This window comes from Rhineura floridana, chromosome 5 (assembly GCF_030035675.1).
Source record: "Rhineura floridana isolate rRhiFlo1 chromosome 5, rRhiFlo1.hap2, whole genome shotgun sequence".
In the NCBI taxonomy this organism is placed as follows: Eukaryota; Metazoa; Chordata; class Lepidosauria; order Squamata; family Rhineuridae; genus Rhineura; species Rhineura floridana.
Window position 1 is genome coordinate 155,809,575 of NC_084484.1, and position 14,096 is coordinate 155,823,670.

Genomic DNA, 14,096 nt, shown 5'->3' on the forward strand with positions numbered 1-14,096 from the left:
ATGAACAATGACATTTGTAGATGCATTTCTTCTGATGAACATGCAGTATAGTACAGACTGAGCTGTGTCAAATGATGGATTTTTTTGTGTGATTAGTGTTTTATTGAGATTTCTAGTAGATAACAACAAAGTACAATAAACATGTAACTCTATGTACAACAGAAAAAGAGTACATTCAGCATCAGAAGCTTTATTTATAAAACAGAAAGAATACCAGAAAGCAGAATAATAGAATTAAAAGGCAGGGTACATATCCCACCAAAAGAAAGTTAATGATGAGGGTGATCTCGCTTCTGCCCCATCTTCAATAGCATAACATAAAAAAGGATAGTGGCATAAATTTATCAGAGGATGGCTCCCCCCCAAGCTTTTTTTCGTTCCTGAGTTATTTTTTCATCTAGTGCAAGTTGCCAAAGTCTGGTAAACCAATTTTTTATTGATAAATGTTCTGCCCCCTTCCAGTTTTTGGCTATTTCAAGCCTCGCTGCAAGTAGAAATCTGGATAGGAGAGACATCTGAGTTTTAGGAACAATGGAACCCCCTTTAAGGAAAAGAAGTGCCAAAGCTGGATCTGGGATAATTGTCACTTTAAGAACTTTACTAGCAATTTGAAAAAATCACTCCAGAATTGTCTCACTTTATTACAATCCCACCATAAATATAGGAAAGAGCCACGGACTGGGCATCTCCTTCAGCACAGAGGGGAGAGGGAGGAGCCTTATTGTTCAGTTTGACCTGAGTGAGATGCCACCAATGTATAACTTTCCAAGCATTTTCTTTAAATGATGGATTTTTTTGAAGAGATGCATCCAGGGTTGTAGAGCAAGCAGAATTTGAAAGTGAGACAAAGGGGTGGGTGGCTGGAAATGAGGGAAAGTCAAGGGAGGCTAGTCTAGAAGCTAGTCCTTTTCATTTGTAGGAAGTTAGACTTATTGGGCTGCTGCTGAAAAGAATGCAGCAATGTAGGTGGAAGTTTGTATAAACAGAGGAGGCTCTTAGTAACAAAGAAAGGCTTATCTATCAGAATATTCTTGCTATAAGATTAGATCAGCTGTTAGTTTCCATATGTGAGCATGTAGGAAGCACCTTTTCCCAATTAGCCAACAGCCTCTTTGAGAGGACAGTAGCTGATATAAATCAGTTCATTGTTAAACATTAATGTTCTGTTTTATTGTACATATTATTGTTCAACTCATTTGAAATGTGGTGTTGGAGGAGAGCTTTGCGCATACCATAGTCTGCAAAAAAGACAAATAATTGGGTGTCAGAACAAATTAAACCAGAACTGTCACTAGAAGCTAAAATGATGAAACTGAGGTTATCATACTTTGGACACATAATGAGAAGACATGATTCACTAGAAAAGACAATAATGCTGGGAAAAGCAGAGGGGAGTAGAAAAAGAGAAAGGAAGAACAAGAGATGAATTGATTCCATAAAGGAAGCTACAGACCTGAACTTACAAGATCTGAACAGGGTGGTTCATGACAAATGCTCTTGGAGGTCACTGATTCATAGGGTCGCCATAAGTTGTAATCGACCTGAAGGCACATAACAACAAAAAATTTAAATTCACAGGTTGATTGGACAATTACAGTTTTCTCTCATTTCAATATCTAAAATGATTAAAACATGGATTGTAAATATGGTTGTATGGTTCTTCCTGGGCTGCTGTACCTTAAACAGCTTGTAACAATAACAAGCAGAAGTGCAACAGGTTATGCTTTTGTCTGAATGGATCTGCAGTAGTAGAAAAAAGCTTCATCTGTTAAATTCTTCATGTCATACCAGCTATTAAAAACACAGATCTGCCAGAAAAAAATGGCAGTCCTAATTTTGAGCTTTGGGAAATGCATATTATATGATGTCACTATTTTTAAAAAAGTGGCATGCTACTATATCTCATGACAGTGACTCATCCATGTGGCATTATCACTATTGCTGTATTTATCCCTTATAACATAATGTAGAACAAGTTGGGTTACTAATTTAATTGCTGTAAACTGCCCAGAGAGCTTCGGCTATGGGCGGTATACAAATGTAATAAATAATAATAATAATAATAATAGGTTGCAATACAAGAAACATTTGATAAAGGAAAACTTGTGTTTAAGATTGCCAGTTTGCAACCCAAAGGAAGCCAATAAAGCTGCAATTATCCACATCTGGGAATTTGTTAAAGAAAATGGAAGTTTTCAGGATTGTATCCTGACAACCCTAACAACAAATTTTCCAGTCCCAGCTACTGGAGGGTGTGCAAAACCTTCCCTAGTTCTGTTTGCTTTTACATTTGGGCACAGTGGCCCATTGGAAAGCCTTCACTGCTGTCAAGTATGATGCTGAAATGTAATTACTTTGTGAAGCACAAATTTACTAGGACTTTAAAAATACTGTTTCTTGGTGGTGTTCAGAATTCCAGAAGTCTATTGTGAACAGAGTGCTATGGTGACTCTTTTAATGTGTCTTGTTGAACTGCAATATATGTGATTGGAAGCACTGATTTGCGAATCCAGACTGACTATTGAATTAAAATATCTACTCCCCTGAATTGCAAAGGGCTTCTGAACACATTAAGCATATTTTCTTGGTTTGTGGTGCTGGAATAACGCCTCAGTCATCTGGGACTGCTTGGTACAATGGTCCACCTTTTACTCTCCTGTTTGCTGTATTTCTGCTCTTTTCGTGGGAAAACCAGCAATGCTTCCAGTATAGTCTGCAAAAAAGATCATTTTTCTTTGTACCTGTGAACGCTTTCCCACTGTTTCATAATGAAAGCCTTTTACACAAGCCTCATCTGTGCTATGAAAGTTACCCGGAGCTGACAAGAGGCACAGCCTTCCAAAGATTGCTTCTGAACAGCTCCAGTTTATTTCTTTGGAGTATGCGTGGGATTACAGTATGTAAGGAGCTCTTGCAGTTAGGTAGAGCTGAAAAGATTGTGAGTGAGCACCTATAAATTTAGAATGAGATTAATCAGGTTTTCCTTTCTGTCTGAAAACAGGTTTTACAGGTACTTGCCGTTAAAGTCCTGACAACCAGCTTATAGGCTGGTTGTGCCTATAAACTGTCCTTAATTCCTTTTACTGGCAATGCAGAGAAATATATTTCTCTCTTACTCACTCACTCACTTTACATTCACATGTGGTGCATGTGCACAACAAAACAATTTCATACCCACATCTGAATGGACACTTGGATGTACAGCAACTATAATAGCTATTTATTTGGATGTTGGCAAAATGTCTACAACTGTTAAAAAAATACAAATTTCTCATGGCATGTTGATCAGCTTGCATTCTAATATCTGCAAGAAATTTAATTCAATATATTATTCCTCTTGCTGGGAGGAAGGTCAGGATATAAATCAATCAAATAAACAAACAATAAATAAATCATAATTATTATTAATACTTTCTAATGTATTACTTGGTTTCAATTTTTGCCTTCCAGCCAAAAGATAAAATAAAATAAATAGTTGCAGTGCATATAGGTTGCATTCCACAAATTATATCTGATGGATGTTTGCAAGCACATCCCTGTGGAGAGGCATAAAGGAGGGAGCCTCAGGCATGTACACCCTCTTATACTGCACATAACTTGTAATCAAAACCTATACCTATGTACAGCAGCGCAAATCAATTCTGACTGTGTTAGGGCCAGGGCCGGCACCAGGCATGCCAGGGCCCTTGGACATCAACTGGCCCCGGTTGCCACACACCCCACCTACCTGTCTCTCCTGTCTTTTGCGGCTGTGTGCGCGGGGCTGCCATTAACCAATATGGCGGCTGAGGTTTCCCTAAGGAGCTGAAGCCTCCGCTGCCATCTTGGTTGATGGCATGCATGCATGCATGCTACTTGCGTGCATCCCTGTCATTAACCAAGATGGCGGCAGGGACATCAGCACCTTAGGGAAACCTCAGCCGCCATCTTGGTTAATGGCAGCCCTGCGCACACAGCCCGCTCAGCCGTAAAAGACAGGAGAGACACGTAGGTGGAGCCAGTGAACAGGCGGGCGGCTGGGAAGCTCTCTCCCTGCGATCACTGCTGCGTATCGCAGAAGGGGAGCACTACTCCTCCCCCACCGTATCGGGGGCCCCGGGCCCCAATCTGACCACCCTTTAGTGCTGGCCCTGGTTAGGGCAAATGTGTGCATGCAAGCCTGAGGCTCAGTTCTGAGTCCTGTCACATAGATAACTTACCTGCCTAGGCAGTGTGTGAACTGGTCCTTAGAACATACCTCCCAAAGCATCTTTACTATAAGGAAGGCATACTCTGTATTTATGAAAGAGTTGTTCCAATGTTGAAGACGTGAATGTGAACCCTTCTCTGGTTTACGTCTGCTTGTAATGAACTTCTGCTGTACCAATGGAAGAAACTATGCCAGTAGTGAATTTATGCTGGTGTTGTGTCCCTGTTATACTGGCGGTATGCTATGCCAGCAGGACGCTACCAGTACAAGAAGAAAAAGCTGGGCCATAAATTTTGGGGGTATGGCTGGGGGAGTATAGGAACTTAATTTAGGTTATGTGCTTGTGTAGGGCTTAACTCTGTTCCTGATGGTGGCATAACATTCCATCAGGAAAAGAAATAGTCCAAATAAAAATATATCCAGTGGAAAGTCTTGGGCAACTGCTTCCTCCTCCTCCTTTTTTATTTTATTTATTAAACAAAATGTATATACTGCTTACTAGAACAAAAGAGCTCTAAGAAGTTTATAAATAGTCTAAAATAGTTAAAAATAAAAACAAACATTAAAAAACAAACATTAAAAATATAAAACCTGTAATTATAATTCTTCTGCAGTTGTTACTGGGGGCCACGCGGGGAGGGAGGTAATGTCAATGTCTAAATATTGGGTTTGACAGGAAGCTGAGCAAGAGTAGAGACTCAGAAAATGTGCATGCCAAACTGAATTCGTAATATGATGTGATTTATTACTAACGAATGAACCCATACCCAGGTTAACTAAATTCCAAAAGGGACGTTCTTGTCTTGCGGAAGCCGCGGCGGCCAGCCTCTGCCAACAGGAAACTGCGAAATCTAATTTCTTGCGTCTTAAAAGGCTTTTGTATGTAGCCTTTATAGATCTAAATCGGAGAGCGTAGGAGTTAACAGTTGGATTTTTGAGTGATAACCTCAAATATGATTTCAGTTTTCTTTTTGCCGCCCTACACTCTTGATCAAACCATGTTAAAGAGGGGTAAGGCTTGTTAAATTCCAAAGGCTTTCGTATCAAAAAAGGTCTTAAAAGAGAAAAGATTTCTTGGAATACCTGTACTGGGTCCAATGCACCTTCCAAAATGTCCTTATGGATCGAATGATATACGTCAAATCCTAAAAGAGACGCTAGATGTTCCCTCAAGGGCTCTGACCAGTAGACTCTTCTCAGTAGTTTTAAAGATGCCTGATGTACAGGTGACGGAAAAGGAAGATTAGTAGGTAAGAGAGTTAATTGAAGTGGGAAATGATCGCTCTCTGGTCTATGTACTACCTTAAAGTCAATTATTCCCATATGCAGTGGGGAGGATGCTATCATATAGTCGATTATGCTAGATCCCAAAACAGATCAATATGTAAAGGAGCCACGCGAAGAGTCTACACAAGAGCCGTTTAGTATTTCTAACGAATGTTGGGCGACAAGTTGTAATAAAGAAGATCCCTGTTTGTTTGACTTATTGTCTTGGAGAGTTTTAAAGTAGTTTAGATGGTAACTCGATGGGTCCCAATTAGAGGCCTCTACATTGTGGGGCCCGAAGTTCCCAATTCTGGCGTTAAAATCGCCGCTTAAAAGAAAGCAATCTTTTGGAAACATTTCTTCAAGAAGGGACAGGCACTCTTCTAGTTTGATCCATACATTGTTGTCCTCTAAGCTAGAGGCATAGAGGGGAGGGATGTAGACATTTATGCAGATCAAAGGTTCTGCCGATATGCCCTTTATCCTAATGGCCTGGATTAATTGGGGAGAGGGAGTTGGTAAAATATCGACATTCGCCGAATAGGTTTTAGATATAAAGGTTACTAGGCCTCCTTTTGGGCAACCTCTCCCTATGAGTTTTACAGCTGGAGTAGAAACAGAGTAGTAATCTAATAAAAACGGGGCATCGGGTGAGGAAATCCAAGTTTCCTGTAGGCAGATGATTTCATGCTTACTTAGGAAGTCTAGAAAATCGGTATCCTCTTTCTTATTGGCCCAGCCATTGACGTTCCATGAAAGGATTGTTGGCTGTCACTGGGACGTGATTTCGTTGAAAAGAGATGAATGTACTACGCAACCATTTGGTGGATAGATCAACTTATCGCTTGGATAGGAATGTAATTGTCTACTGTGTCGGGATTCAGGCTGCCTGGCTTTTGTGGGTTTAATCGGAGATCCGATTTCGTCTGTCCCCAATATACGCATTCTGTCCCACCTGCCTAAAGGGTCAATTTTTGCGCATCTGGCTAATTCATAGCGGGGAGAAATATTTAAATTGGTAGCATCGCTGCTTGCGGAGCAAAGGGAAATCGCCAGTTCGGCATTCTCGAGAGGTAAATTATGGAGGGTCTGGTTTAAATTATCCGTATCCAATAGAATTCCCGGAAGATCATCTGTTGCCCTGGATTGAATAAACTTTTGGGGCTTCAGCGGTGGCACTGGGATTTGCCTTGAATTTGTCGGGCTTGCTTGTGTAGGTTTGTGGTTCTGATGTCTTAAAGTAATAAGTTGCATTTTTAGTCGGTCTAATCTAATTATTATCTCTTGTTGGGATATTTCTGGGAGAGTGCCAAAAGTTTCCAATAATGACAACTCTTCATTGGTAAATGCGCTGTTATTCCCCAAAGGCAAAGGGGATGGTTCAAATGGCAGTTTTATATCATTTGTGTCTATTGAAAAGGTAATTAGAGGTTCAGGTGGAGATGAAGAAATTCCCTTGGAAGTTATTACGCTAATAACTTCACTGAAAAATGGAAAATCTCCTGGCGAAGATTTCTTACCACCTGAGATATATAAACACTTCCCTGACTGGTGGGCGCCTATTTTAGCATCACTGTTTTCCAGAATCAATGACTCTGGAACAATACCCGAGAGTTGGAAACATAGCATCATTGTTCCAATATATAAAAAGAATGATCCTTCCAATCTCTCCAACTATTGCCCCATAAGCTTATTGAATGTAGTGACTAAACTCTACAGTAAATATCTTCTCTATAAGTTAGAACAGTGGGCCGACTCAAACCAACTCATTCCCCCAGAACAGATTGGATTCAGGAAGGGGTCTGCCCCAACTGACCATTGCTTAACCTTGAACTTTTTGACAAGCCTATCTGGTCCCACAAGACATCTGTATGCGGCCTTTATAGATCTGGCTGCAGCTTTTGACTCTGTGGATAGAGATAGATTATGGACTAAATTACACAACATGAACATCGATCGTTGTCTTTTATACCTCTTAAAAGCCCTAAATACAGGCACCGAAGCCCAGGTCAAAGTAAATCAATATGGCCACACGATGCCTCTCTTCGGGGTTGAAAAGGGTGTCAAACAAGGGTGTCCTCTAGCCCCCCTACTGTTTAACCTATACTTAATTAATGTAATTTCAGACCTATCAGATATACAACATTTCCCTCCCTCCATTGGGCAAAAGAAGATCTCTACCCTATTTTATGCGGACGACATGGTCCTTTTATCCTTAGTACCTGTCGGTCTGAGGAAATCAATGAGAAAATTACATGATTTGTGTGCAACTGAGAGACTCAACATTAATTTTCAGAAAACAAAAATCTTAGTTTCCGGGAAAAGGCCAGTGAGACATAGATGGTCACTGGGAAACCACCAGCTGGAACAGTGCCACTTATTTAAATATTTGGGAGTAATCTTTTCGGATACCCTTACCTGGAAACATCACTGGTTATCTGTAAAACATTCAGCTTTAAAAACAGTGGGAGCAATTTTAAAGTTCGCCCGATCCACCGGGGGTCATTTGATTCTACCGGCCCTGAAAATCTATGAGGCCAAAGTAATCTCTCAAGTTCTGTATGGCGCAATGATATGGGGCTGAGCAGAAAAAGCAATTCTGGTTTTCGAAACAATCCAAACCAATTTTTTAAGGCGCTTACTGTTCCTGCCCCAAGGAACTCCAGCAGCCATGCTTCGAGTGGAAACTGGCCTCCCGCCACTGGGCGCGCGTATACATCTAGCCCTCCTAAAATTTATGAGACTGCCCATTTCAAACCAAGGTAGGGAATTACTTAAACTTTGTTTTGCCCACCCATTTTTCCATACCATATGGAGCAGCAAAATTGAAGGCATTCTCCATAGATATCATATAACTCTCCAACAATTCACTCACATAGATACAAACAAGAGACTCCGCGAGTTAATTTTTAATCATTGCAACTATTTAGACCATTTGACTTTAATTAACTGCTGTATTGCCCCATGGTATTGGAGATTTAAAACAGATCATAATTGTTCTCCATACCTCTTACAGGCACTACCAGTGCCTCTCAGGCGCGCATTCATGGCCCTTCGCTTTTTCACATTACCGAATTCCGATAGAGAGGGCAGAATATCCAATACCCCAAAGGACCAAAGAAAATGAGTCTGTGGTTTTGATGGGGTAGAGGATCTCCCGCATATTATGTTATATTGCCCAATTTATCAGAATCCTAGAGTAAATTTTCTACAGGAGTGGCTTAATTTCCGTGAGATGCCCACGGTAGAGGAAAAAATATTATTCTTATTATCTGATACAAACCACGAGATAACACGTAAGGTATCTCTCTTTGCGCTGGCGGCTCAGAAGCTAAGAGCCATTTTTATTCTAAGTTTACAACCAAATTAAACTATTTAATAAAATTTTAACTTAACTAATAATTAACTTTAGTTCTTTTAGCATAATAACTTTGTGTCTTATTTTTATATTGCATGTTGCTTTGTACTTGTGTTGGCCTATGGCCCTACAATAAATAAAAAAAAATTGAACTTGAATTATAATTCTAAAAGTTATATTTTTTAAAGTGTACATGTTAAATTTACATGCCTGGATAGACATGCTGGAACAAAACAATTTTCAGCAGGCATGAGAAGCAATACATTGAATGCACCAGACTGTTATCAATGGGCAGGGAGTTCCAAAGAGTAGGTGCTGCCACACTAAAGGGCCATTTTTTTGCAACTGCAGAATGAATGTTATGTGGCAGTGGCACATAATAGTTTTTCCCAACAGTCAATAATGAATAAGATTCCAATTATTTCAGGAGCCAAATACTGGGAGATTGTCCCAGCAACAGAACACAGATCACATATCAACATGTGTGATGTGAGGCCATACCACTCTATCTGAACTCTGTCTGGCAGAGTGCTCCCAAGTCTGGAGAAATGTAATTATAAAAATGCACAAATGGGATTTTTTGGGTGGGGATCTTTAGTGAAAGGGAAGACTGCCAAAAGAAACACTTTGCTAATTGTGCAAACAGCCATGGCCAACAACAAAACCAGGAAAAGGACCTGAGTAATATTTGTCGTATCTCAGAACCCTTGCAGGAACACTGCTGCAGAACTTGACACAAATACCCTCTGGAACGGCAATTCTGCTACAACGGAGACTGCAAGGACAGAGTACTCCATACAGGTAAGCAAGGGGGTCTCACCAGTGAGGGACAGCCTATTCCTTAAATTATGTTTCCTGAACTACTTCTGCCTCTCCCCCCTAAGCGCTTAAAAGTATGCGGAGCACTCAAACACCTATTGTCACAGAGTGTCTCCTCCCACCCCCTTTATCCTGCAATGTGGGGAAAACATGTACTGGTTTAACAAACTTTTCTTACTCAAAATATTATACTCAAAGGGACACAGGGTATGTATGTGCTATGTGGAAATGGAAGAGGGGGCTGTTAGCCACAGCCCAGGGAAGCCCTATTAGAGAAGGTTGTGGGGAACATAGCTACCATTGTTAGTGAACATCAAACGCTCCGTTCTTCTTAATGGAATTGCTGGTTAATCACTCATGACTCATTCTTCCTTACAGGATTGGAGCCAAAGCACACGGAGCAGAAAAAAATCAGTAGTCACTGGAGACAGACTGCCAATGCAACTCATTACATTGGGTGGGTGAGTCATTGGCTCACTGACTATATTATCTTCCCTAACAGGTGGATTTCCAGGCATTGATATCAGGTTTACTGCCAATAGCAAAATGGGGTCTGGGGCATGTAGAGTAGAAGAGCACATAGGTATTGGCACTCTTTCATGAAATGCATTTGCCAACTCCAAATGAGCATTCATCCATAGTTATATGTTGCCATAGCTACTCATGATTCATTACTACCCCTATGTCTGTCTTGTCTCTCTGCAGGGAACCAGGTACCCACTGAATGTTCACAGTGGAAAGGATGCTACTTACCATCACCAGTACCATGCAGAACACCAGGTCTACAGCAGCAGCAGCCAATGGGAAACCAGTGTTCCTGTGTGGGGTTGCTGGCTTATCTCTCTGGACTCCTTTGCCTCTGAGCATCACAGGCAGAAATGTAGGAGATGCAGAATTACCCATGATGGGGATGCATTGAGTTGCACTTGTTACTCTACTGTCTGTTATGTCACTTAGAGAGGCAGAGGAATCCTATAAGGAATCCTATCACCAATGGCAACTGCATGTTGCCATGACAGTCAGAACTCCCTTTCACATTGAAACTGTTCAATAAAATAAAGAGTGCCTGTCTCCACTGTGTTTTTGTCCTGCTGTTGGTCATTAGATGTCTTCATTATCGTGAACTCACAATGGGGGGAAGGCAGTGGGTTCTCCATCATCATGTCTTTCACAGACTGATGGCCTATGAGGGAATCAAGTCTATGCTTCCCATTTTCCATTGCATCGCTCGGCCCTACCGCATTACTAGGTGGCTGATTGTATTGCCTTCTGTGAGCTTGCTGTTGTGGTGTGTGCTCTTCCTCGTCCAAGTGGCTCTTTTCCCCTCTCCCTTGCAAAATGGTTATTCCCTTACCATAGACACCAACATATACTAATTGTCTGTATTGTTATGAAAATAGTCTGTGTTGTATTTTTGACTTGACAGATGGGCTTAGGAGCTGGGTATGACTGAAACAGCTCTTCTTCCTTTGGTCCTAGCCCTTTCACGGTCTAAAGCAGGGATGGGGAACCTTCTTCAGTCTAAGGGTCACACTCCTTTTTTGGGAAAATGTCAGGAGGGGCACATTCCAGTGAAAGGTGGGGCCAGAGACAAAATGGTAGAGGAGCAGATTTTATTCTTACCTTTGTACAGCAGGCTGCGTTCCAGCCCCATGAAAGTCAAATAGTTCTACAGACACCTCTCTGCATCCAGACAGGCAAGAGGCATCGTCACAGTTCAAGGGCACATTCCAGCCAGGCAAAAGCATTTCAGGAGGGCACAGAGTAGGAGTGGTGAGGGCTGGCACCTGAAGAGAAGGGGTGTGGCCTGGCGAGAGCCTCAAGGGCTGGATAGAGACCCTTGGAGGGCTGCATTTGCCCCCCAAGTCTGAGGTTCCACACCCCTGGTCGAAAGGGTTGTTTTGAGGATACCAGAGAATTTGAGCCCCAGTCAGAGGAGAGCCCTGGAACTGGCGGTTGCTTTTCTCCCAACCCCTATGCCAGGAGTTCCCAAACGGTGGTCCACGAGCTTCATTCAGGTGGTCTGCTGTGTGTCTGTAAAAATACAGTTAAAAATCTTACAGTATTTAGCACAATGCATTACAATTGCTACAATGGGCAGAAAAATCTTTTAAGTGGTTGGCCAAGATCCTTAGCAAAGTTCAAGTGGCCATATTGACTCTTTCCTCTGGGAGCATGCTTATGCATTGTGTATGAAAGGAAATGTGGAATGGATTCTGTGACACAAAATGTCACACTTACAGTGCTACAGTGTAGGTTTGTGCCTTCCCAGCATGGGCACTGTGGAAGTGTTGTTAGAATGCAGTGTTGTGATTAGTAGCCAGTGGTCACGTTTCCAGTGATACTGTGGACTGGTGAGCAATATTGCTATGTTATTTCTTCTTTCCACTGGCATTGTTTTGCTTTCTACTTTACTGCTGGGAGTGTATAGGACAGCAACTGTAATATGCCAGCATAACATTGGCATAGCCAGGGCACAGCAGGTGGCCACACAGCGAGACTGCAGAATCTATCTGTGAGAAATCTGAGAGATGTGAGTTGCTAGAGAAGATAAGGAGAGAAGCCTTAAAAATGCAGGTGTGGGATGTATCTCACACTAATGAACTCTTGAGAAATATGTCCTTAATCAGTCACTGGGACATCAAAAGGAAATTTTAAATAAGATTTGCATTTAAATAATTTCAGATTATTGTACAAAAGAGTTACCAGTGTTTTTAAAAAGTTAACGATGGATCAAACATGAACATAGAATGAAAGAATGGTTTTCCAGATCTGATTTGGGGAACACCTGGTTCCTTGGAAGGTCATGGGGGATTCCTTAGCGAGAAGTAATGGTGAACAAGCTTCCTAGAAATGTATCTTGCCCACTACTGCCAGTCTTCCCCTGATATGCAAATCCAGAGGAGATGGTTGGAGGTGCTCAGTGGTTCAATCTCTGTACACACACAGCTACAATGAGGCCAAATGGTCCTGGCCTGTGCTTTGCATGAACTGAGAGCGCTCCTTAGACCAGGGATACTCAATATGATGACCTCTAGATGTTGTTGGACTATGAATCCCATTACCCCTGCCCATTGACCATGCTGAGGCTGATGGGAGTTGTGGTTCAAACAACCTGTTTAGGGTGCTGCTGTCCAAGGCAGCAGTAACATCAGGACAGGTCTTTGGGACAGAAGTCTAGAGCCCAAATCAGCAAAATGATCAGGAAGTCTGGCTTGGCTTATCTTTTTAAGTGAAGTAATGCACATTGCCATCTAAAGTGCTGTCCCCAACATCATTAAATCCAGAGCCTGTGTGTGTGCATGCATGCTACTAAGACCTTAAGTCTAGAATGTAACATTTACATCATGTTCCTCATGCAGTGGTTCCTTGACAGACAAGTCAGTGGAGAAAGAGCTGCTGGAAACTAGAAAGCTGGAAAACTTCTGTAACAGCGGAGAGAGGCTGCTGGTTAGATTTTCAGGTCTTTCTAAGTGTGAATGGCTTTGGATGTTAAAACAGGGCAAAGGGAACAGGAAAAGCAAGTGCCGCACATTTCCTGTTCTGCTGCAGCACAGTGAGGTGATGCACATGCTCATGATGCAGGGACAGCTTGCTCATCTCTCCATTAGGGGCTCAGGGACAGATGATGAGTATGGTGGGGCTACTATGCATGCCTAAACCTATTCCACCTACAAGGACTGCCCCTTTCACTTCAACATACCCCTTGAGAAACTGGCCCTCTGGTGACAAAGTTCAGGGCAAGGTGAATAGATGAAAAACAAATCCAGTTAAAATTAATCCCTGCATCTAACTGAAATCAATGGGACTCATTGAAGCACTTGATTTTGGTGAGACCTAACTTTTGCTGCGTTGTTCTGTACACATGTATGAACCTATAATTGTCCAGAGCCTTTCAACATAGCAACCACAGAGGCAGCTAAGGTAACCAGGCTCTTACCAAATTCATTGGGGTATTTTTGTTGCATCATGCAAGATCAGCTATGCTGTTGTGAAATGCTTCTGTTGTTGCAATATTCTTCTCTTGCTGCAATGTTAGAAGAAAATAAACTTTACAAATCTTTCAGCAATCACTTTTCATTTGCAGTTTAGAGCAGCGTTTCCTAACTCAGTACCCTCCAGATCTTTTGGACTGCAACTCCCCATCAACCCTATCCAGCATGGCCAATGGTCAGGGGTGATAGGAATTACCATCCAGCAACACCAGGAGACATCAGGTTGGGGAAGGCTGAGTTAGAGGATAATTTAAGCCTATATTGATTTAAAGGCTAGCACATAAAGAAGATGGATGAAGAATCTTGGCCTTCTTTAGCACGTGGGGATTCTGTAAATGATTCTCCACATGCATAGTATAGTGCACCTTTTGCTAACCTGTTGTCCTCCAGATGTTTTGACCAATGTTGGTAGTCCAAATCAGCTGGAGAGCACCAGGCTAGCAAAGACTGGTATAGTGGATAGTTGCAT

At 41.8% G+C, this 14,096-nt stretch overlaps 1 protein-coding gene across 6 annotated transcripts in view; it reads left to right on the forward strand.

Moving 5' to 3' along the window:
• SPATA13 (spermatogenesis associated 13) overlaps positions 1–14,096 on the forward strand; it is a 120,328-nt gene that overhangs the window by 22,260 nt on the left and 83,972 nt on the right. For 4 of the 6 annotated variants that reach the window (XM_061628539.1, XM_061628542.1, XM_061628545.1 and 1 more), the window contains exons 2-4: positions 9,516–9,614; positions 10,011–10,093; positions 10,338–10,512. The exons of 1 other annotated variant lie outside the window; for it this stretch is intronic. In XM_061628539.1, the coding sequence (XP_061484523.1) occupies positions 10,357–10,512 (156 nt within the window). In that variant the 5' untranslated portion in view covers positions 9,516–9,614; positions 10,011–10,093; positions 10,338–10,356. The remainder of the gene's footprint in view (positions 1–9,515; positions 9,615–10,010; positions 10,094–10,337; positions 10,513–14,096) is intronic. One more of the 6 variants, XM_061628541.1, reaches the window with a different exon arrangement.